Here is a 22,581-nt window from a genome sequence, read left to right on the forward strand (position 1 = left end):
TTGTAAGCAACTTTCACTTTTTTCCCTAAACAGTTATTATGCCGCCTCATTTAAACATTTATTCTGGTTACATATAAATAAATTTAAATTGTTAACATTAGCTAATAATAATAATAATATTGGAAATGGAAGAATACTTACAATTCACAAGTAAAATTGAATTTTTTTTTTGAAAATTTAAAGCAATAAAAGGAATTTAAAAAAAAATTAAAGACAGGTGTTGAAAATAAATCATGGTGTCCTAAGATTAAACACCTATTATTTTTAGTTGCATTGTTTTGACAAAAAGTTCTCCTATAATCGTTCATAAACATAATCAATAACACGTACACAAAATAAAAATAAAAAATGTGTGTGATGGCATAAAAAATCTCAAGTTTAAGATAATTCACGTGATAAATCGGATCAACAATTACTAAAATCATTCAATTAAGGAGTACTTTTGTTCTTTTCATGTAATTTCAAATGATATATTCAATCAACATTTATAAAATCATTCAAATATTAATGTTATGCTTTAAATACTTTTAGATATATAAACAGTTAACAAAAACCATTATATTCTTTTATACTGTCTCTCAATGCTAGATTTTTTATAAAAACACAGCTTATAAGGATGAAAAAAAAGTCAAATAAATTCTGCTTGCTATTTTTAAACTCAAATCAATACAAAAAAATTCAAATTGAACAAAGGAAATCACAGTGATCTTTAAACCATAAATTCTGCTTGCTATTTTCTGCTTCAGAATAAGAGAAAATTATCACTATATCTTTTTCAACACAAGAATCCTAATACTGTTTGTTATCAATCCTAAAAGGCATCAAGAACAGAAAAATTAAAGCGATTTTTGTATGGATCCCAATGAAGGCCAATCTCATCCCCTTTCTTTAAGCCTCTTCTTGATACAAAATCTTTAACCCAATTTCCAATGAAAACAAAGCTTCTCGAAGAAACCCATTTCTTGAAAATTAAAGAATGAATGGAGGCAGTGTCTACATCCCAAATCTCAACTTGAACACCTCTTTCAACGTCTCCATCCAACACCGGCACCACCAAATTCTCAGCAAAATCTTTATGGAGCAAGAGCCTGCTCATGTTGCCAAGATCACTGCCATTGAGGACTTTCTTGATCTTCCAAGGGTCATCATAAAGCATCAAATCCAAAGAGTAACCCCAACTTCTCTCTACACACACCTTCTTTCTTGCAGCAGCGACATGAGTTTCTTCAGAATTCTTCCTCTTCTTGGATAAAGAAACAAAGACATCATCAGCTTCGTATGCCATTGCTGAGAGGTTTTGGTTTTGGTGAATTGGGTTTTGGTTTCTTGAAAGCTACGAATGTTTTTCTGTTATAGGGCAATATATATAGAAGCTGCCACTTCACTTTAAATGTTTATTCTGCTTTATAATTTTCACATTTTGTTTTTATTTTTTTTATCTATATAGATATAATTTTTATTTTAGATAATTCTTATTCAAAATATAGGAAAAATAAAAAATTAAATTATAGGACTTGAGCATTTGTAGTTTTGTGAAGATATCAAAACATAAAAAAACATTGACTGATTATAAAAATATTAATTTAAAAATATTAATTTACGTTGATATTTAATTATTAAACTCAGAAAAATTGTAAGCAACTTTCACTTTTTTCCCTAAACAGTTATTATGCCGCCTCATTTAAACATTTATTCTGGTTACATATAAATAAATTTAAATTGTTAACATTAGCTAATAATAATAATAATATTGGAAATGGAAGAATACTTACAATTCACAAGTAAAATTGAATTTTTTTTTTGAAAATTTAAAGCAATAAAAGGAATTTAAAAAAAAATTAAAGACAGGTGTTGAAAATAAATCATGGTGTCCTAAGATTAAACACCTATTATTTTTAGTTGCATTGTTTTGACAAAAAGTTCTCCTATAATCGTTCATAAACATAATCAATAACACGTACACAAAATAAAAATAAAAAATGTGTGTGATGGCATAAAAAATCTCAAGTTTAAGATAATTCACGTGATAAATCGGATCAACAATTACTAAAATCATTCAATTAAGGAGTACTTTTGTTCTTTTCATGTAATTTCAAATGATATATTCAATCAACATTTATAAAATCATTCAAATATTAATGTTATGCTTTAAATACTTTTAGATATATAAACAGTTAACAAAAACCATTATATTCTTTTATACTGTCTCTCAATGCTAGATTTTTTATAAAAACACAGCTTATAAGGATGAAAAAAAAGTCAAATAAATTCTGCTTGCTATTTTTAAACTCAAATCAATACAAAAAAATTCAATGAACAAAGGAAATCACAGTGATCTTTAAACCATAAATTCTGCTTGCTATTTTCTGCTTCAGAATAAGAGAAAATTATCACTATATCTTTTTCAACACAAGAATCCTAATACTGTTTGTTATCAATCCTAAAAGGCATCAAGAACAGAAAAATTAAAGCGATTTTTGTATGGATCCCAATGAAGGCCAATCTCATCCCCTTTCTTTAAGCCTCTTCTTGATACAAAATCTTTAACCCAATTTCCAATGAAAACAAAGCTTCTCGAAGAAACCCATTTCTTGAAAATTAAAGAATGAATGGAGGCAGTGTCTACATCCCAAATCTCAACTTGAACACCTCTTTCAACGTCTCCATCCAACACCGGCACCACCAAATTCTCAGCAAAATCTTTATGGAGCAAGAGCCTGCTCATGTTGCCAAGATCACTGCCATTGAGGACTTTCTTGATCTTCCAAGGGTCATCATAAAGCATCAAATCCAAAGAGTAACCCCAACTTCTCTCTACACACACCTTCTTTCTTGCAGCAGCGACATGAGTTTCTTCAGAATTCTTCCTCTTCTTGGATAAAGAAACAAAGACATCATCAGCTTCGTATGCCATTGCTGAGAGGTTTTGGTTTTGGTGAATTGGGTTTTGGTTTCTTGAAAGCTACGAATGTTTTTCTGTTATAGGGCAATATATATAGAAGCTGCCACTTCACTTTAAATGTTTATTCTGCTTTATAATTTTCACATTTTGTTTTTATTTTTTTTATCTATATAGATATAATTTTTATTTTAGATAATTCTTATTCAAAATATAGGAAAAATAAAAAATTAAATTATAGGACTTGAGCATTTGTAGTTTTGTGAAGATATCAAAACATAAAAAAACATTGACTGATTATAAAAATATTAATTTAAAAATATTAATTTACGTTGATATTTAATTATTAAACTCAGAAAAATTGTAAGCAACTTTCACTTTTTTCCCTAAACAGTTATTATGCCGCCTCATTTGAATATTTATTCTGGTTACATATAAATAAATTTAAATTGTTAACATTAGCTAATAATAATAATAATATTGGAAATGGAAGAATACTTACAATTCACAAGTAAAATTGAATTTTTTTTTTGAAAATTTAAAGCAATAAAAGGAATTTAAAAAAAAATTAAAGACAGGTGTTGAAAATAAATCATGGTGTCCTAAGATTAAACACCTATTATTTTTAGTTGCATTGTTTTGACAAAAAGTTCTCCTATAATCGTTCATAAACATAATCAATAACACGTACACAAAATAAAAATAAAAAATGTGTGTGATGGCATAAAAAATCTCAAGTTTAAGATAATTCACGTGATAAATCGGATCAACAATTACTAAAATCATTCAATTAAGGAGTACTTTTGTTCTTTTCATGTAATTTCAAATGATATATTCAATCAACATTTATAAAATCATTCAAATATTAATGTTATGCTTTAAATACTTTTAGATATATAAACAGTTAACAAAAACCATTATATTCTTTTATACTGTCTCTCAATGCTAGATTTTTTATAAAAACACAGCTTATAAGGATGAAAAAAAAGTCAAATAAATTCTGCTTGCTATTTTTAAACTCAAATCAATACAAAAAAATTCAAATTGAACAAAGGAAATCACAGTGATCTTTAAACCATAAATTCTGCTTGCTATTTTCTGCTTCAGAATAAGAGAAAATTATCACTATATCTTTTTCAACACAAGAATCCTAATACTGTTTGTTATCAATCCTAAAAGGCATCAAGAACAGAAAAATTAAAGCGATTTTTGTATGGATCCCAATGAAGGCCAATCTCATCCCCTTTCTTTAAGCCTCTTCTTGATACAAAATCTTTAACCCAATTTCCAATGAAAACAAAGCTTCTCGAAGAAACCCATTTCTTGAAAATTAAAGAATGAATGGAGGCAGTGTCTACATCCCAAATCTCAACTTGAACACCTCTTTCAACGTCTCCATCCAACACCGGCACCACCAAATTCTCAGCAAAATCTTTATGGAGCAAGAGCCTGCTCATGTTGCCAAGATCACTGCCATTGAGGACTTTCTTGATCTTCCAAGGGTCATCATAAAGCATCAAATCCAAAGAGTAACCCCAACTTCTCTCTACACACACCTTCTTTCTTGCAGCAGCGACATGAGTTTCTTCAGAATTCTTCCTCTTCTTGGATAAAGAAACAAAGACATCATCAGCTTCGTATGCCATTGCTGAGAGGTTTTGGTTTTGGTGAATTGGGTTTTGGTTTCTTGAAAGCTACGAATGTTTTTCTGTTATAGGGCAATATATATAGAAGCTGCCACTTCACTTTAAATGTTTATTCTGCTTTATAATTTTCACATTTTGTTTTTATTTTTTTTATCTATATAGATATAATTTTTATTTTAGATAATTCTTATTCAAAATATAGGAAAAATAAAAAATTAAATTATAGGACTTGAGCATTTGTAGTTTTGTGAAGATATCAAAACATAAAAAAACATTGACTGATTATAAAAATATTAATTTAAAAATATTAATTTACGTTGATATTTAATTATTAAACTCAGAAAAATTGTAAGCAACTTTCACTTTTTTCCCTAAACAGTTATTATGCCGCCTCATTTAAACATTTATTCTGGTTACATATAAATAAATTTAAATTGTTAACATTAGCTAATAATAATAATAATATTGGAAATGGAAGAATACTTACAATTCACAAGTAAAATTGAATTTTTTTTTTGAAAATTTAAAGCAATAAAAGGAATTTAAAAAAAAATTAAAGACAGGTGTTGAAAATAAATCATGGTGTCCTAAGATTAAACACCTATTATTTTTAGTTGCATTGTTTTGACAAAAAATTCTCCTATAATCGTTCATAAACATAATCAATAACACGTACACAAAATAAAAATAAAAAATGTGTGTGATGGCATAAAAAATCTCAAGTTTAAGATAATTCACGTGATAAATCGGATCAACAATTACTAACATTCAATTAAGGAGTACTTTTGTTCTTTTCATGTAATTTCAAATGATATATTCAATCAACATTTATAAAATCATTCAAATATTAATGTTATGCTTTAAATACTTTTAGATATATAAACAGTTAACAAAAACCATTATATTCTTTTATACTGTCTCTCAATGCTAGATTTTTTTATAAAAATACAGCTTATAAGGATGAAAAAAAAGTCAAATAAATTCTGCTTGCTATTTTGTGCTTCAGAATAAGAGAAAATTATCACTACATCTTTTTCTACACATGAATCCTAATACTGTTATCAATCCTAAAAGGCATCAAGAATAGAAAAATTAAAGCGATTTTTGTATGGATCCCAATGAAGGCCAATCTCATCCCTTTTCTTTAAGTCTCTTCTTGATACAAAATCTTTAACCCAATTTCCAATGAAAACATAGCTTCTTGAAGAAACCCATTTCTTGAAAATTAAAGAATGAATGGAGGCAGTGTCTACATCCCAAATCTCAACTTGAACACCTCTTTCAACGTCTCCATCCAAAACCGGCACCACCAAATTCTCAGCAAAATCTTTAGGGAGCAACAGCCTGCGCATGTTGCCAAGATCACTGCCATTGAGGACTTTTTTGATTTTCCAAGGGTCATCATAAAGCATCAAATCCAAAGAGTAACCCCAACTTCTCTCTACACACACCTTCTTTCTTGCAGCAGCAACATGAGTTTCTTCATAATTCTTCATCTTCTTGGATAAAGAAACAGAGACATCATCAGCGTCGTATGCCATTGTTGAGAGGTTTTGTGAATTGGGTTTTGGTTTCTTGAAAGCTACGAATGTTTTTCTGTTTTTCTGTTACCGGTCATTATATATAGAAGCTGCAACTTCACTTTAAATGTTTATTCTGCTTTATAATTTTAACATTTTATTTTATTTTATTTTATTTTTTATCTATATAGATATAATTTTTATTTTAGATAATTCTTATTCAAAATATAGGAAAAATAAAAAATTAAATTATAGGACTTGAGCATTTGTAGTTTTGTGAAGATATCAAAACATAAAATAATATTGACTGATTATAAAAATATTAATTTACATTGATATTTAATTATTAAACTATGAAAAATTGTAAGCAACTTTCACTTTTTTTCCCTAAACAATTATTATGCCGCCTCATTTAAACATTTATTCTGGTTATATATTAAAAAATTTAAATTGTTAACATTAGCTAATTATAATAATAATATTGGAAATGGAAGAATACTTACAATTCACAAGTAAAATTGATTTTTTTTTTTGAAAATTTTAAGAATTAAAAGGAATTTAAAAAAAATATTAAAGACAGGTGTTGAAAATAAGTCATGGTGTCCTAAGATTAAACACCTATTATTTTTTGAAATGGATCCTCTGATGTGAGAAGATAACAACCATATAAAGTTAAATCAATGATTATGATTTTGTAACTACCTATTTTACTATTTTTTCTCTCTCCTCTTTTATTACCATTGATTTACCTTTATATGGTTATGATTTCTTGCTTTACCATGTCATGCGATTTTTCACATCAGAGGATCTGGATCCATTATTTTTAGTTGCGTTGTTTTGACAAAAAATTCTCCTACAATCGTTCATAATCATAATCAATAACACGTACACAAAAAAAAAAAATTGTGTGTGCTGGCATAAAAAATCACAAGTTTAAGATAATTCACGTGATAAATCGGATCAACAATTACTAAAATCATTCAATTAAAGAGTAATTTTTTTCTTTTCATGTAATTTAATATGATATATTCAATCAACATTTATAAAATCATTCAAATAATAATGTTATGCTTTAAATACTTTTAGATATATAAACAGTTAACAAAAACCATTATATTCTTTTATACTGTCTCTCGATGCTAGATGTTTTATAAAAACATAAGCTGAATTTATAAAAACATAAGCTCAGCTTATTTTGTTATGTTATCTTTTCTCTTAAATAAATAAATATTTAAATAATAGAAAGAATAATAATAGAATTTGAAAGAAAAGCTGGAATTTCGTAATAATCCATGTTATTTAGTCTCAAGTTGAGTGCACTAAATTTATTCAAGTACTTCTCAGTATTGTTACTCTGAATGGAATCATACAAATATAGTCAAAAGATATTACACTCTATGCTAAATAAATAATCTAAGACAAAAAAGCCAATAGCTTTGACAGATTTTCCATGAGTGACTAAATCCAGGTTTCTATTCTAACCTGTGAAAATTACTTTCTCAAATAACACAAGACACATCAAAAAGTTACATGCACTCCATAATGCAAAACATATACCAGTAGTGTAACTCTTGTTACAAAAATATACATGCTTAAGCTTTTGGAATAAATGACAACACACTTTAGCCAAATAATTCAAACACTGATTATTAAAATGTAGTATCACTCGTTGTATTCAAAAATCAAGCCTCCCTTATTATAGACACTGGGTTACATTGCTCAATTACATTGGGCCATTAAAATAATAATGCTAATATATAATTGTCAACCTAATGATATCTAACAGTTACATAATTCTAATAATACATCAAATAAAACAAACGATTACAGATGAATTTCAAACAGTCATGAATTTCAAATCGCATGGTAGCGTAACACTCTGCCTCCTATTGGAGTGTGAAGAGACGAAATGCTCAACTTGTCAAGAAGAAAATAAAAATCCTTACACCCTAATGCCTTGGTGAATATGTTCACCGGCTGCATAGTTGATCAAATGTGGGCGGTAGATATTGTTTAGGCCAAGAGGTGCTCGTGGATAAAATGGCAATTGAGCTCGATATGTTTTGTGCATTCGTAGAAGACAGAGTTGACAACGATATGTAATGCGGCTTGATTATCACAAAATAATTGCATAAGTGCTTGGTGGTGTCCCCCAAGATGCGCAAGAAAGGACTTCAGCCAAAGGAGCTCAGAAGTAATGGTTGTCATGGAGCGATATTCAGCTTCAACAGAAAAGCGAGAGATCGTTGCCTACTTTTTAGTCTTCTAGGAGAAAAGAGATGAACCAAGCGTGATAAAATATCCTATAAGGGATAGATGCGTAAGTGGGCAGCTGGTCTAGTCGGAGTCATAATAAGCATACAACTGTAAGTTCTTTTCTAATGGGAACAGGATACCTTGGCTTGGATTAGACTTTATATAGCGCAAAATGTGCATGACTGCATTAAAGTGTTGTTGTTTAGGAGCCTACATAAATTGAGATAAAGTATGAATTGCATAGCACTATAGCACAACTCAGGTTGCATAATTGTGAAATATAGCAAGCGACCAATTAAGCGACGATAACACGCTGAATCATCCAAATTACTGCATTAGCTACAACCAAATGATGATGTTGCTCAATGTTTGCACTAAATTATATATATATATTTATTGTATTATTTTATATTATTTTAAATCTCTTTGGGCTGTGAATAATTGATTTTGCAAGTAAATGGGCCCAAAAGAGGATTAAAATGGCCCATGTAATAAAAGGAAGGTAAAAAAGAGAAGGAGAAGTGATTAACTTGTTTTCTTACGTGATCTCTCTATTTTACTTTTAGCTCAGGTAAAAGAATACTGAAGGCACGTGGATCAACTTTTAAAAAGAAGCAAGGAACATATTTTCACCGTTGGATGAAAAAGAAGATGGACGGCTACAAAGAAAAGAGGATTTCTGAAATAGTTAATTTTTGTGCATTGTAAAAGATAGACCAGATCAGATTTTAGATCTAGAATTTCAATTTTTGTTGTACGTTTTTTTTTTTGTGAGAAGACCTTGAGTGTTGTTAGATTCTGTTTTGTTGAAAGTTGAATGTGCTTTCTTTCTTTTTAAACTCGAAGTGCAGTGACGAAGCATCTCCGCTATAAGGAAGAATCAAGGATATGCATGCAAGATTTTTCTTCTACATTTTTGCAAGATAATCCTAGCTCTAGTTTGGGAAACGATACTTTTGATTTGTACGATTTACTCTGGTTTTAATTCTGAATGCATGTTTGTCTTTCTTTAATCTTTGATTTTCTGTTTTTAAAAATGGGTTTCTAGTTCTTTCTTTTTCTGGGTTTGTCAAAATGATTGGGTGAAATCTTTGATGTGCATTGTTACTGATTGTTTTAACTCATTCGTTTGATACTTTTATTTTTCAACTCAAGAACTCCATGGGAATGGGACTTGAGTATTTCAACAAAAAGAAATTGAAAAAAGAAATTGGAAAATGGATTTTTGTTAAGTGTTAAATGAACCCTTTTGATTAGGAATAATTGGAGGGGGCGGCGGTGGTGGCGGTGGTGCCTGGCCTACAGCACGGCTAGCCCTCATCTCCTCCAACATGACTCTCATCATCGTCATGTTCGCCATCCTGTTCGCCTCGAGGACATCCTCATTGGTCCTCCGGTTCGCTTCACGAACCTCTTCTGCGGCTATCAGGTTCGCCTCGCGAACAACATCCATCATTGCCGCGTTGGCCAATCTAGTGGCCTCCTGCTCGGCTAACCTAGCCGCCTGCATCTCAGCCAATGCAGTCAGGATAGGATCGGGTTGATCCTCAGAAGTCTCTCGTGTTCTCCCGGACCTTACCATGACTCTGCACAAGTTACACAAATTATGAGTTGATCAGGCCCACACAGTGTGATTACATATGCATTATCATAATAAAATTCGACGGAGTAAACACACAAGACAGGCACAACCAAACATCCTAGCTATTGCAATACATACAGGCTTTTCCCTCGAACCATTGCTCTGATACCATAAATGTAACACCCTGTATATGTCCGGTAATGTTATCATACTATCGTATTAAGCAGCGCTTAATTAAAAATGCGAAATATCTTTTTCTTTTCAATTATGATGTCATTATAATTACCAACTTGTTTATTAATCAATTAATAAAACATCGCCTGTATGCAATTGCAATAAAACAGCTATCTGAAAATACCTCATAACATATATAGTAAAAGTGTGGCTCTAGTCACAGAACTACAACAACGTAGACCGGACCATCTAACAGTTTATACAACTCCAATCTAAAGCACTAACATAAAGTGTCATGGATAATCCCCAGGCTCACTCAAATAAGGCAACACGCCCAACATCAGTCTCATCAACAACATAAGCATAAATAGCGGAAAACATAAACAGCATCCATATCCAGTCATGGCAGCAAAACAGCATAATATCATCAACTAAGCTCTGGCCTCCTGCCGCCAGAGGCATCAATCACCAAACTACCGGAACCTGAAATAAGCATTCCCCAAACGTGGGGTGAGATCTCTAAACAAGAAATCTCAGTAAGACAAGGGGTCCTCAAGGATCTTCCACCCCAAGCTCACTTACATGTGCAATATAAGTTTAAAAGCAGTTCATCAATATCATTTCTAAAACAGTGTAATGCAGCAGATAATCATGTCATGTGTGTCAATACTATTCTACTGGCCAGAGAAATACAGGATTTACATACGCCAAATACCCACACTAGTGCAAGACGCTACTTGCATTCACCCCGGATCACCATATCGTATGATGCTACATACTCAGGCTTACCGTCAAGATGAAAAAACACATGCATATTAAAAGCCATTACACATAAAGCTCAACAACATTTCAAATATTCAAAGCATGTAACACAGCATGCATATAACCACACCCCTATGGGACATGGTGGAACCACAACATGACTAAACCGAGGACACGAAAGCTTACCTTGCAAGCTAACACCCAAAGCCAAGAGTCCATAGCTCAAAGTCCAAACACAGCAGATTCACAATCTGTTATGGACCAATACTATATCAATAATAATGCACCAAAAGCATATAATTTAAAGACAACGCCTTTCCTTACGTTTTACGTCTTAAGGCTCCATACCAAGCCATAAGCCCTTAATCACTTGATTCTGACTTAGTTCATTAATTACAGAAGCTCAACTTCATCAATCTAGGATCCACAAACCCCCAATAGCCTACTGTACACACAGCACAGCTACTGTTCTACGAAATCCCAGAATATCCAGATATTCCACGGGACCATATCCAGATATGCAATATCCAGATATCTCACTAGACATATCCGGATATGCAATATCCGGATATCCAGAATCCCATATCCGGATACTCAAAACCCATATCCGGATATTCAATATCCGGATATTTCACGGGCACATATTCGGATATTTCACGACAGAATGCAGAAAATGCATTTCGTGAAGATATCCTTCCAAGGTTGGGTTTTTACCGATTTTAAACACCTAAACATGCATTTCTAGGTGTGTCTGACCAACCCCAACATTAAGTTATCATCTTTTAACCTTTACATGCATCAAGGTTCCATTTTTAAGCTCAAAGACTCAAGATCAAAGGTGATGAAGCTTACCACAGCTCAAACTCAGAAAAAGGGTGCTCTTGGAGCTCACACAACAGCTCCAAGGTTCTGTTTCTCACTGTACACGAAAATGGTGGTCAAGAGTGATCCTTTCACACAAAAGTTCACTCCTTGAAGCTCCCACAACCAACACAAAGCCCCAACCACACCATCACAAGAACTCAGCCCCAAACCTTGACTCACACCAGCTCCCACAACTCAGAAGATGGGACCTCAACCTCCCAAGACACTCACCCAAGTGTTTAATCAACCAAAGAGAAGAAGAAATGGAGCAAAGGTGGCAACTTGGCTCACAAATGGAGGAGAAAGGGTGACAAAGGGGTGGCTGACTTCAAGCTCAGCACACTCACGTAGAGAAAATAGTGGCACCTAGGGTTTAGTGCCAATCATGAGGCTATTTATAAAGGTTTAACATTTAAACGCACAATATTAACTTTAAATGCTACGCTAAGCATTTTAATCTCAAACTCTGGATTCTTAAGCTACTCAATTTTACAAGAATTATCATATTTTTCTTATAATTTTCTGAGCACCTTTCCAGTACGCGCTTTCCAAAGCCAGTACCGGTTTCTAGCACCAGTTCTCATTATTTGGACTTGAAACTCGTTTTACAAGTCCTACATATCATTCTAGTAATTATCATGCACTTATTATAATTTTCCGGGATACTTTTTCGGCACGCATTTATACCGACTAGCAGAACCGGTATCTGCACTTTTCTTCCGAAAAGTGACTTTCAGCATTATTACTCACTTACTATAATTATCAAAGCCTCATAATAATTATTAGGGTCAATTATGGAATCATTTCCTATTTTCTCATAATTTATTAATTAAATTCCTTAATTAACGGTGCGGGTTCTTACAAGGATCTTCTACCCCAAGCTCACTTACATGTGCAATATAAGTTTAAAAGCAATTTATCATCATCAATTCTAAATAAGTGCAATGCAGCAGATAATCATGTCATGTGTGTCAATACTAATCTACTGGCCAGAGAAATGCAGAATGTACGTCTACAACCCCACAATAAGTACAAGACGCCGCTTGTATCCACCCCGGATCACCGTATTGTATGACGCCACATACTCAGGCTTACCGTCAAGATGGAACAACACATGCATATTAAAAGCCATTAACACATAAAGCTCAACAACAATTCATATATCTCAAAGCATGTAACACAACATGCATATAACCATACCCCCATGGGACATGGTGGAACCACAACATGGCTAAAGCAAGGACACAAAAGCTTATCTTGCAAGCTAACACCCAAAGCCAAGAGTCCACAGCTCAAAGTCCAAACACATCAGATTCACAATATGTTATGGACCAACAATATATCAATAACATGCACCGCAAGGATACAATATTAAGACAACGCCTTTCTATTACGTTTTACGTCTTAAGGCTTCTCACCAATCCATAAGCCCTTAATCATTTGATTCTGACTTACATAAATTAATTACAGAAGTTCAACTTCCTCAAACTAGGGTCCACAAACCCATAGATCAGTTCTGGATGAACAGTACGCTACTGTTCCTCGCAAACCCAGAATATCCAGATATTCCTCGGGGACATATCCGGATATCTCACAGGCAATATCCAGATATCCAATATCCGGATATCACTCTGGCAAAATATCCGGATATCAATATCCGGATATCCATATTCCCATATCCGGATATCCATATCCGGATATCCATATCCGGATATCAATATCCAAATATTCCACGTCAAATATCCGGATATTTCGCGACAGAATGCAGTTTCTGCATTTCGCGAAGATAACCCTCCAAGGTTCCATTTTTAACACTTCCAGAAGCTTAAACATGCCTCTTAAGGTTCATTTATGTTCATATGACAGTTGGTTACTTGTTTAATTCATTAAACATGCCAAGACACCTCTTTTACTCATCAAAACACATGATCAAGGTTGGTGACACTTACCAAAGCTCAAAACAGAGCAAGAATGGCTCTTGGAGCTCACCACACAGCCTCTACAGTTCTGACTTGTACCAAAATCGAAAATGGCAACACAAGCTATGCCCTTTCTTCACAAAGGTTGACACTTTGAAGCCTCACAAGCAAGGAACAAGTCCCCTCAACCCTCAAACCAACAAGGTCAGCACTCACACCCCACTCACAGTGTCTAGAAACTCAGAATATACACCCACACTCCCTCTCCATGCAAGCTCTCAAGTGTATGCAAGCTCAAGAATGAAGAAACCAAGTAAAAAGATGGCAACTTGGCTCACAAGAGATGGAGGAAGGCAATGGAGCAGTGTTTTCTGGTCAGCCACCAAGAAGACCCACGTAGCAACAGAATTCTAGGGTTGTGTGCCCAAAGAAAGAGTATTTATAGGCCACTTAAAGGTTAAACACACAGTATTAACTTTAACTGCTATGCTTAGCATTTTAATCCCAAACTTTAGAATCTGAAACTACTCAATTTTACAAGAATTATCATATTTTTCTTATATTTTTCGGAGCACCTTTTCGGTACGCGCTTTTACCAAGCCGGTATCAGTTCAGACACCAATTATCATTATTTTAACTTGAAAATAGTTTTCCAAGTCCTATATATTATTCCCATAATATATAATCACTTTTAATGATTTTCTGGGATACTTTTCCGGTACACATTTATACCGACTAGCAGAACCGGTATCTGTACTTTTCTTCCGAAAAGCGACTTTCAACATTATTACCCACTAGTTATAATTATTAAAGCCTCATAATAATTATTAGGGTCAATTATGGAACTATTTTCTAATTTCGCATAATTACTTAATTAAATTCCTTAATTAACGGTGCGGGTTCTTACAAACATGCTATAACAATGTACGAATTTGCAGTAATACAAATAATTTTTGTCATCCATGATTTGAGATATACCCAGAAGCTTTTAATACTGATAAATCATTTCTTGACTTTTAGATCAGTTTTAATAATTGATAAATACTATAAAAAAAACAATTAAGTTTAAATTCAAGAATCTTTAATGAGGTTTTAAACATAAAAAATGATATTAATCATAAATGATTAAATATTTTTAAAAATGTTTATGTTAAATATTTTTTAAAAATTACTTGTACGAAATTCGTTTCTCTTTTTGTACTATATTTTTCGAATTGTTTTATTTTTTTTAAAAAAATTCCGGAATATTTACTTTTTTTTAAAGGATGTTGGTTTTAAGGCTAATTATGATAAATTTATTTAGAAGATGAAAAGCTTCATATACATGTATTATATTTTGGAATTGAAGAGCCACAAATTTCTCTTCTGGTTCATATTCTCAATATGAGCATGCAAAACAGAGCTTTTCAATGCCTAATTAGATTGAATTAGGCTAGGCACTTATACAATAGGCACAAACAAATTGAAAAAAATTAGAAGGATAAATTAATAGTGATAATTATAGAAACAATTCCTAAAAGAAAAATTATTTTGAAACTACTGGTCTAGCATCTAGCACACTTCGAATATCCTTTGAAGAAATATAAGATGGTTTTATGAGGGTCACAGTAGTATCATCCTTATCCAACTCTTCTACTTTGGCCATTGCCTCCAAACTGAAAGATCATCTATATGGAGTTGCATGCATCTGTTTCTCACCCAATGGTTGGTTACACCTTAGGAATCTATATGCTTGTCTTGAATTTTATTACTCACTGCTTCTTACTCATTATATAGTATTTTGTCTAAGGAAAAGCATCTGGTATCTGTTGGGGGATATATTTACCTTTGGGACTGGCGGAGTGGTGAGTTGTTAACAAAGCTTCTAGCAACTTTATCTTGTTCTACTGTCTCAAGTGTTAGCTTCTCATTAGATGCAAAATTTATTGTAACTGCTGGGAAATAGCACTTAAAGGTCTGGGTAGTTGGATCATCTAGAAGCATTCAACTAAATGGAGGGATGAGCAGGAAGGCATGATTAGTGTTGAGATATATAGTCCCACATTGGTTGTATATGCAACTAATGTGGAGTTTATAAAGTCTTGGGCACTCCCACCCTTTGAGCTAGCTTTTGGGGTGGTGTATCCCAAGGTTCTTTACATGGTATCAGAGCCTCGTCGTCCCCCACTTTCTCTTGTCGAGTTTCTTAGCACAGGTAGGCTGGGTCTGTTGCATTGTCCACTCTTCAAGCCCAATGGGCTCTCGTGTCAGGGGGCGTGTTGAGATATATAGTCCCACATTGGTTGTATATGCAACTAATGTGGAGTTTATAAGGTCTTGGGCACTCCCACCCTTTGAGTTATCTTTTTGGGTGGTGTATCCCAAGGTTCTTTACAATTAGCAATACATGAGATGCATGCCAATATTTCTATTCAGAAAGGAAGCTCTTTTACATCTATTTCTTCTTATGTAAACAATATGACGGCACTTTGAATCTGTCATTGTTCCTTTCTCAGATAATGTGACTTGTTTTAGTTAATGGTCCACAGCTCTATTCAATCTTGCTATTGTGTTTTTTGGTAGTTAATCGTCGGCTGCAATGCAACTGTTTGTATTCTGGTGTTAAAATTGCAAGTGATGGAAATTATTTTATTGACTGTATGTGATAACATTTATTTGTTCAACTTATTTCCTTTTATAAGAAAAAACTGTTTAATTTGTTCAGCTCGTCTCATAAGTATACTTTAGACAGATAATTTTAAATTTGATATTAATGCAATAACTAGGGAAGGGAGAAAGATATAATGAGTGAAGAGAGAGAGATGGATTACCAGTGAAACATTTGACCGGTAGATAGGTAATCAAGAGATGAGAGGAAAAAGGATCTGAAGGATTATTTATATTTGGAGCTGTCACATGTTCAATTAGTTTTTCTTTTTATACATCAAGGGTTATAATTCATGTCATAAAGATTCCAAATGAGATCAAATTACCACTTCACTTATATGTGTATAAATTTTCTGCTCCTAGTAAGTTTGGTCACTATTGGAGCTTTATTTGGAGGAAGCATTTGCTTGGCATGATTTTCTACCTTATCAAAGTCCAATCCTCCACCTCAATATTAGTAATAATAACAAAGGGCTTGAGCTTTTAGTATTCTATCTTGCAACCTTTAGCTCCTTTTATCCTTTAAGACATACGAGCAATGTATTAATCTTTTCATCGACTGCAATGATTGCTGAAGTTGTAAATTTGCATGAAATCTAGACTCCTTGTCTTCTTATTTTTTATTGTCCCCCTGAGTTGCAGCCAGATATTGGCTCAGGCACTAAGATGTATAAATATTGGTGGTTTATTATTTTATTTTATTTTTCTTTCATTCATACACTAGCATTGATTTGATTATATATTTTTAAAGAATTTCTTATACTTGACTATTATTCGTCCAGAGTTGATGCTTTGTTTGGTACTGCTTTAACGCTAGAGGTAATGATTTCATATTAGTTTATTTTAATGTTGAACTTCATGTTATTAGTTTAAGTGCCGTATTCTTTTAAGCACCCTAAAAGGGTACAATAAATTGGTTTTTCACAGGATGGAGGAAGTGAAGAAGCTATCCCAACACGCGGAAGATCTTCTTTAGATAGTAATCACCCTTGAATTGGGTTATGTGAATTCAATATTTTTGCTATGATTTTGGGTTCTGTAAAATGATAAGTGCATAATTAGAGACTCGTATGGATTTTAGAGTTTTAAAATGGATTTATTTTATGTTCTTGTTGTGGATAATTGTAAATTTTCTACTCTTTCTCATTTACACAACATTGAATAAACTGTATTTCTTTTATGAATGTGTAAAATTATAGTGAGGCATATTCTACTCTGAATGTTGTTATGCCCTTCATTAGATAAGAGAATATTATGTAAGTTTTTGTTTTGCTAGATATTAGTTCAACTTCATATTATAGTATATCGGTGTTAAAGTGTATTTATATTTTTACTTATGTAAAAAAGTATTAACCAAGTGCAAACATGAATATGAACTATGATTGGTGTGCTATAGTGTTGCTTTTGGATAACTAGTATTTAATAATTATTTTCAAGGAAATGTTAAGAGATCAAACAAATAAATAATAAATTGGCTAACAAATCAATTGATTGGGCCCAATTCCAAAATTATGATATACAAATCTTTCAAATTTGGATTACTAGTATTTAGTGGAGGTTTAAACCTACAAAAAACAAATTATAGCAGTCTATGACCTCCTGAAAATGATAAATGTTGTGGGGGTCTTTGAAAGACGAAAAGTCAAACATATTGTGGAGGTTTGTAAACCTCCAGAAATAATAAAACGTTTGTGGGGGTCTTGAATCTACAGAAAGTGCAACATTTGTGGTGGTCTGGAACCTCCAGAAAATACTCAAACAAATTATTGTGGATGCCAAAACTGGGGGTTGTTGTGGATGCCACAAATATATTTTGTGGGGGTCAAAAATCCTCACAATATGAAAATATGACCCCCACAAAATGCCTGAATTTTTGTAGTTTATACCATGACTTATGTATAAATCAGAATTTAAGTTTGTTGTTAATTTTTTTCTAGACGGAGTCTAAAAATAATGTAAGTGAACGTATTATGTAACTAGGAGCTTATTGTATGGTTAGAGATAAGATTTTTTTTTTTCATGCCTACTTTACATACTCATCTTCTACACTATTAGATCAGAATTTCAAGTAACTTTCATTTTTTCTCCCTCCTCTGGAAATTCTTATCCAATGATTTTAGAGATGAGTAGATATGTAAAAAAATAAACATAATATCTTAACCCGAATAATTATATCTTGGATTAAACATTATGCCTTATATAAACTGATTTGAGTTCAATTTAGCATTTGAAAATTTTTATGTCTTATTGAATAATTGTAGTTTTTATATTGTTACATGGCTCCCTTTATTATATTCCTTATTATTTGTGCAAGTTGTATATTATTTCATATATTTTTTTTCAAATAATCATTTTTATTATTTGCTGTACCTTGCGATAAAATAATGGACTATAAACGGAGGAACAAATTAGAAATTTTTGTTGCGTTGATTTAACCATAAAAAAGTTTTGAATATTTTAAATATATCTTGAAAATAACTAGACCGAATCCATTATTTTTTTAATAAAAAGAAATAGCAAAAGCCCTTAATTCAACACACCCCTTTAATTTCTTTTTCTTTTTATTTCTTTAAATTTTCAATTTTACATGTGAATTATTATTATTATTATTATTAACAAATGCTAACAATTCAAATTTATTAATATTTTGTAACAATTAAGCTAGAAAATGCTAATATTACCAGTGTAGAGAAGAAAAAAATCGAAAGTTGTGTACTGTTTTTTCTTAGTTTAATAATTAAAAATCAATGTGAATCGACATTTTTGTAATCAATCAATAATTTTTTGTTCTGATACTTTCACAATATACAAGTGCTCAACTCGTATAATTTAATTTTGTATTTTTCCATATTTTAAATAAAAACTATTTAAGATATAAATTATACTTAAATAGATAAAAAAAAATTATAAAATAGAATAAGAACGTTACATAACCAGCTGCTCCAGCTGTGTTATTGTCATAACAGAAAAACCATAAAGCTTTCAAGAAACCAAACTCCAACTGTGTTATTGTCAACAATGGCATACGACAACAACGTTGGTCTCTGTACTCATTTATCACTTGATAGGTGTCCTTGTAATACAATGGTGTGTACTCATTTGTCTCTTGGTAAGTGTCATTGCAACACAACCAATGAAGATGACTCTGTTTCTTTAACCAAGAAGAGGAAGATTTCTGAAGAAACTTCTATTGCTGCAAGAAAGAAGGTTTGTGGAGAGAGAAGTTGGGGTTACTCAACCGATTTGATGTTTTGTGATTATCCCTGGAAGATCAAGAAAGTCCTCAATTGCAGTGATCTTGCCAACATGAGCAGGCTCTTGTTCTCTAAAGATTTGGCTGAGAATTTGGTGGTGCCGGTGTTGGATGGTGATGTTGAAAAAGGTGTTCAAGTTGAGATTTGGGATGTGGACACTGCCTCCATTCATTCTTTAGTTTTCAAGAAATGGGTTTCTTCAAGAAGCTATGTTTTTATTGGGAATTGAGTTAAAGATTTTGTATCAAGAAGAGGCTTAAAGAAAGGGGATGAGATAGGCCTTCAGGATCCATACAATAATCGCTTTGATTTTTCTGTTCTTGATGCCATTTACCATTGATAGCAATAATATGATTCCTTTTGTAGAAAGGGTGTACTGATATTTTCTCTTGTTCTTATTGGTTTGTGCAATTTGAATTTTTTAGATTGTAAGAGCAATCTGAATATATGGTTAAAATTTGTTAAATGTTATGATTTGCAAATTTGAATTGCAATTAGAATTGCTCCCATAAGAAAGTTAATCAAATAACAGAATCACCTTCGCAACTCAATTTGCTCATCAAAAGCATGTCCTTTAATTCCATTTAATACTGTTTTTCGCTTTGTATCCACTAATAAATATTGCCAAGTATCATAATTGCATTAGCTCAGCAAATAGTAATAAGGGTCTTTTCTTAAACCACAATACGATGACACATTTGTATCCAATTTTTACACACAAATCGGTGGGTTATATCTAATTTCTAATTTCTCAGCTGCTGCAGAAACGTATGGGGATTGAATGCCACCTATCATTACTTCTTGTTGCAAAATGGATAGGAAACAGACTATCTGATAATCACAGGAAGCTTAGAAACTTCAGTGCCAATCTTATTGCTTCAGTATGCAAAAGGTGTGAACTTTATTTCAATTAAATGATAAGAGTATACTAAGGCAGAGCTCATTTAATTATGTTGCTAACTTAATACTAGCCCTTATGACTTTTCTATATGGGCATTTGGTGCATATTTGTACAATGTGATTAGACTTAGATTGCTTCTATAAAGTATGGTTTCACTGTATAATTCTAAATGCTAATTGCTGGCTGTTGAGGCTGTTAGTTTTGCTATATTCTAATGGAACACTATATATAGATGACTTCATGGTCTAACTGCATTGATTGCATAACATATCCCATAGAAAACTATCCAAGCCCCTGACAATAGTACACTTTAAGTGGAATCCCAACTTACACTTACAACATTTATTTATTTTTGGATACAATGGAACCTAATACAAACAATTCAAACCAATTCTAGTGGCTTTGACATTTAATTTTAAGTTGGCTTTTCCTGCTAATTTAAGAATGCATATCCCTTTTAGTGGTTTAAGAAGCATGAATGTTTTCTTACACCTTTTGTCATTGAACTGATGGGCTATACTAAATATAGTAAAATTAATAGTATACAATAATAAGAAATTTTGAGAATATCTGTATCATTTATATATTTTGAATTCTTATGTTCCTAGTCTCTGGAAATTTACAGATACGGGCATACATATCACAATCTTCAGCCCCGGGTGACAAAGACATTTCTTCATTCTTTCTTGGACCCTACAAAAGCTCTAACTCAACACTATGGTGCCATTAAGGGGATAGCAGCTCTTGGATCAAGACTGGTATCTTCTGACCTTAGTATTTTAATATCAGTAGAGTTTTGCTTTAGATAACTAAAATGGTTCCCAACTTAATTACTCTTTCCATGTGACATTTAATTTTAAGTTCTGATAGTTATAATCTATCTTTTCTTTCCAATTAATGAAGGTAAACGCAAAGTCAGCAAAGTCAGCGCAGACAATCTAATGCAGCATCAACAACCTCCCCTCAAGAAAATTGCAACTGATGGTTCTGGAATTATAGTACCTACAAGGATGAAAAAAAACTCAAATAAAATCTGCTTGCTATTTTTAAACTCAAATCAATACAAAAAATTCAAATTGAACAAACGAAATCAAAGCGATTTTTAAACCATAAATTCTGCTTCAGAATAAGAGAAAATTATCACTACATCTTTTTCTACACATGAATCCTAATACTGTTATCAATCCTAAAAGGCATCAAGAACAGAAAAATTAAAGCGTTTTTTGTATGGATCCCAATGAAGGCCAATCTCATCCCCTTTCTTTAAGCCTCTTCTTGATACAAAATCTTTAACCCAATTTCCAACGAAAACATAGCTTCTTGAAGAAACCCACTTCTTGAAAATTAAAGAATGAAAGGAGGCAGTGTCTACATCCCAAATCTCAACTTGAACACCTCTTTCAACGTCTCCATCCAACACCGGCACCACCAAATTCTCAGCAAAATCTTTAGGGAGCAAGAGTCTGCTCATGTTGCCAAGATCACTGCCATTGAGGACTTTCTTGATCTTCCAAGGGTCATCATAAAGCATCAAATCCAAAGAGTAACCCCAACTTCTCTCTACACACACCTTCTTTCTTGCAGCAGCAACATGAGTTTCTTCATAAATCTTTCTCTTCTTGGATAAAGAAACAGAGACATCATCAGCGTCGTATGCCATTGCTGAGAGGTTTTTGTTTTGGTGAATTGGGTTTTGGTTTCTTGAAAGCTACAAATGTTTTTCTGTTTTTCTGTTACCGGTCAATATATATAGAAGCTGCCACTTCACTTTAAATGTTTATTTTGCTTTATAATTTTAACATTTTTTTTATTTTATTTTATTTTTTATGTATATAGATATAATTTTTATTTTAGATAATTCTAATTCAAAATATAGGAAAAATAAAAAATTAATTATAGGACTTGAGCATTTGTAATTTTGTGAAGATATCAAAACATAAAAAAATATTGACTGATTATAAAAATATTAATTTACGTTGATATTTAATTATTAAACTATGAAAAATTGTAAGCAACTTTCACATTTTTTTCCCTAAACAGTTATTATGCCGCCTCATTTAAAAATTTATTCTGGTTATATATTAAAAAATTTAAATTTTTAACATTAGCTAATAATAATAATAATATTGGAAATGGAAGAATACTTACAATTCACAAG

The 22,581-nt window shown here is 32.1% G+C and overlaps 6 protein-coding genes and 1 long non-coding RNA gene across 7 annotated transcripts; 2 read left to right on the forward strand and 5 right to left on the reverse strand.

Moving 5' to 3' along the window:
- Window positions 1-811: 811 nt before the first annotated feature.
- On the reverse strand, window positions 812-1,285 carry LOC133290136 (B3 domain-containing protein At2g33720-like). Its single transcript, XM_061488192.1, has one exon. The coding sequence runs from the start codon at window positions 1,283-1,285 to the stop codon at window positions 812-814; it is 474 nt and encodes a 157-aa protein (XP_061344176.1).
- A 1,155-nt stretch (window positions 1,286-2,440) lies between these two features.
- LOC133290137 (B3 domain-containing protein At2g33720-like) lies at window positions 2,441-2,914 on the reverse strand. The gene has a single exon (XM_061488193.1). It carries the CDS (start codon window positions 2,912-2,914, stop codon window positions 2,441-2,443), a length of 474 nt encoding a protein of 157 aa, XP_061344177.1.
- Window positions 2,915-4,071: 1,157 nt separating this feature from the next.
- On the reverse strand, window positions 4,072-4,545 carry LOC133290139 (B3 domain-containing protein At2g33720-like). The gene has a single exon (XM_061488194.1). It carries the CDS (start codon window positions 4,543-4,545, stop codon window positions 4,072-4,074), a length of 474 nt encoding a protein of 157 aa, XP_061344178.1.
- A 1,067-nt stretch (window positions 4,546-5,612) lies between these two features.
- LOC133290140 (B3 domain-containing protein At2g33720-like) lies at window positions 5,613-6,086 on the reverse strand. Its single transcript, XM_061488195.1, has one exon. The coding sequence runs from the start codon at window positions 6,084-6,086 to the stop codon at window positions 5,613-5,615; it is 474 nt and encodes a 157-aa protein (XP_061344179.1).
- Window positions 6,087-15,249: 9,163 nt separating this feature from the next.
- LOC133290130 (uncharacterized) lies at window positions 15,250-17,429 on the forward strand. Its single transcript, XR_009748601.1, has 3 exons — window positions 15,250-15,326; window positions 17,051-17,087; window positions 17,196-17,429. It is a non-coding gene; the product is annotated as an uncharacterized LOC133290130 (long non-coding RNA).
- Window positions 17,430-19,286: 1,857 nt separating this feature from the next.
- On the forward strand, window positions 19,287-19,751 carry LOC133290141 (B3 domain-containing protein At2g33720-like). Its single transcript, XM_061488196.1, has one exon. It carries the CDS (start codon window positions 19,287-19,289, stop codon window positions 19,749-19,751), a length of 465 nt encoding a protein of 154 aa, XP_061344180.1.
- A 1,858-nt stretch (window positions 19,752-21,609) lies between these two features.
- Window positions 21,610-22,083, reverse strand: LOC133290142 (B3 domain-containing protein At2g33720-like). Its single transcript, XM_061488198.1, has one exon. It carries the CDS (start codon window positions 22,081-22,083, stop codon window positions 21,610-21,612), a length of 474 nt encoding a protein of 157 aa, XP_061344182.1.
- Window positions 22,084-22,581: the final 498 nt, after the last annotated feature.

The sequence above is a fragment of the Gastrolobium bilobum genome, unplaced genomic scaffold, assembly GCF_033153095.1.
Source record: "Gastrolobium bilobum isolate Gb01-03AN ecotype WA unplaced genomic scaffold, APGP_CSIRO_Gbil_v1 utg14849, whole genome shotgun sequence".
NCBI classification, from domain to species: domain Eukaryota; kingdom Viridiplantae; phylum Streptophyta; class Magnoliopsida; order Fabales; family Fabaceae; genus Gastrolobium; species Gastrolobium bilobum.

Bases quoted from the DNA above. Each gene is read 5' to 3' on its own strand.
- LOC133290139 (XM_061488194.1), bottom strand. From the start codon at position 4,545: ATGGCATACGAAGCTGATGATGTCTTTGTTTCTTTATCCAAGAAGAGG.
- LOC133290137 (XM_061488193.1), bottom strand. From the start codon at position 2,914: ATGGCATACGAAGCTGATGATGTCTTTGTTTCTTTATCCAAGAAGAGG.
- LOC133290136 (XM_061488192.1), bottom strand. From the start codon at position 1,285: ATGGCATACGAAGCTGATGATGTCTTTGTTTCTTTATCCAAGAAGAGG.
- LOC133290142 (XM_061488198.1), bottom strand. From the start codon at position 22,083: ATGGCATACGACGCTGATGATGTCTCTGTTTCTTTATCCAAGAAGAGA.
- LOC133290140 (XM_061488195.1), bottom strand. From the start codon at position 6,086: ATGGCATACGACGCTGATGATGTCTCTGTTTCTTTATCCAAGAAGATG.
- LOC133290141 (XM_061488196.1), top strand. From the start codon at position 19,287: ATGGCATACGACAACAACGTTGGTCTCTGTACTCATTTATCACTTGAT.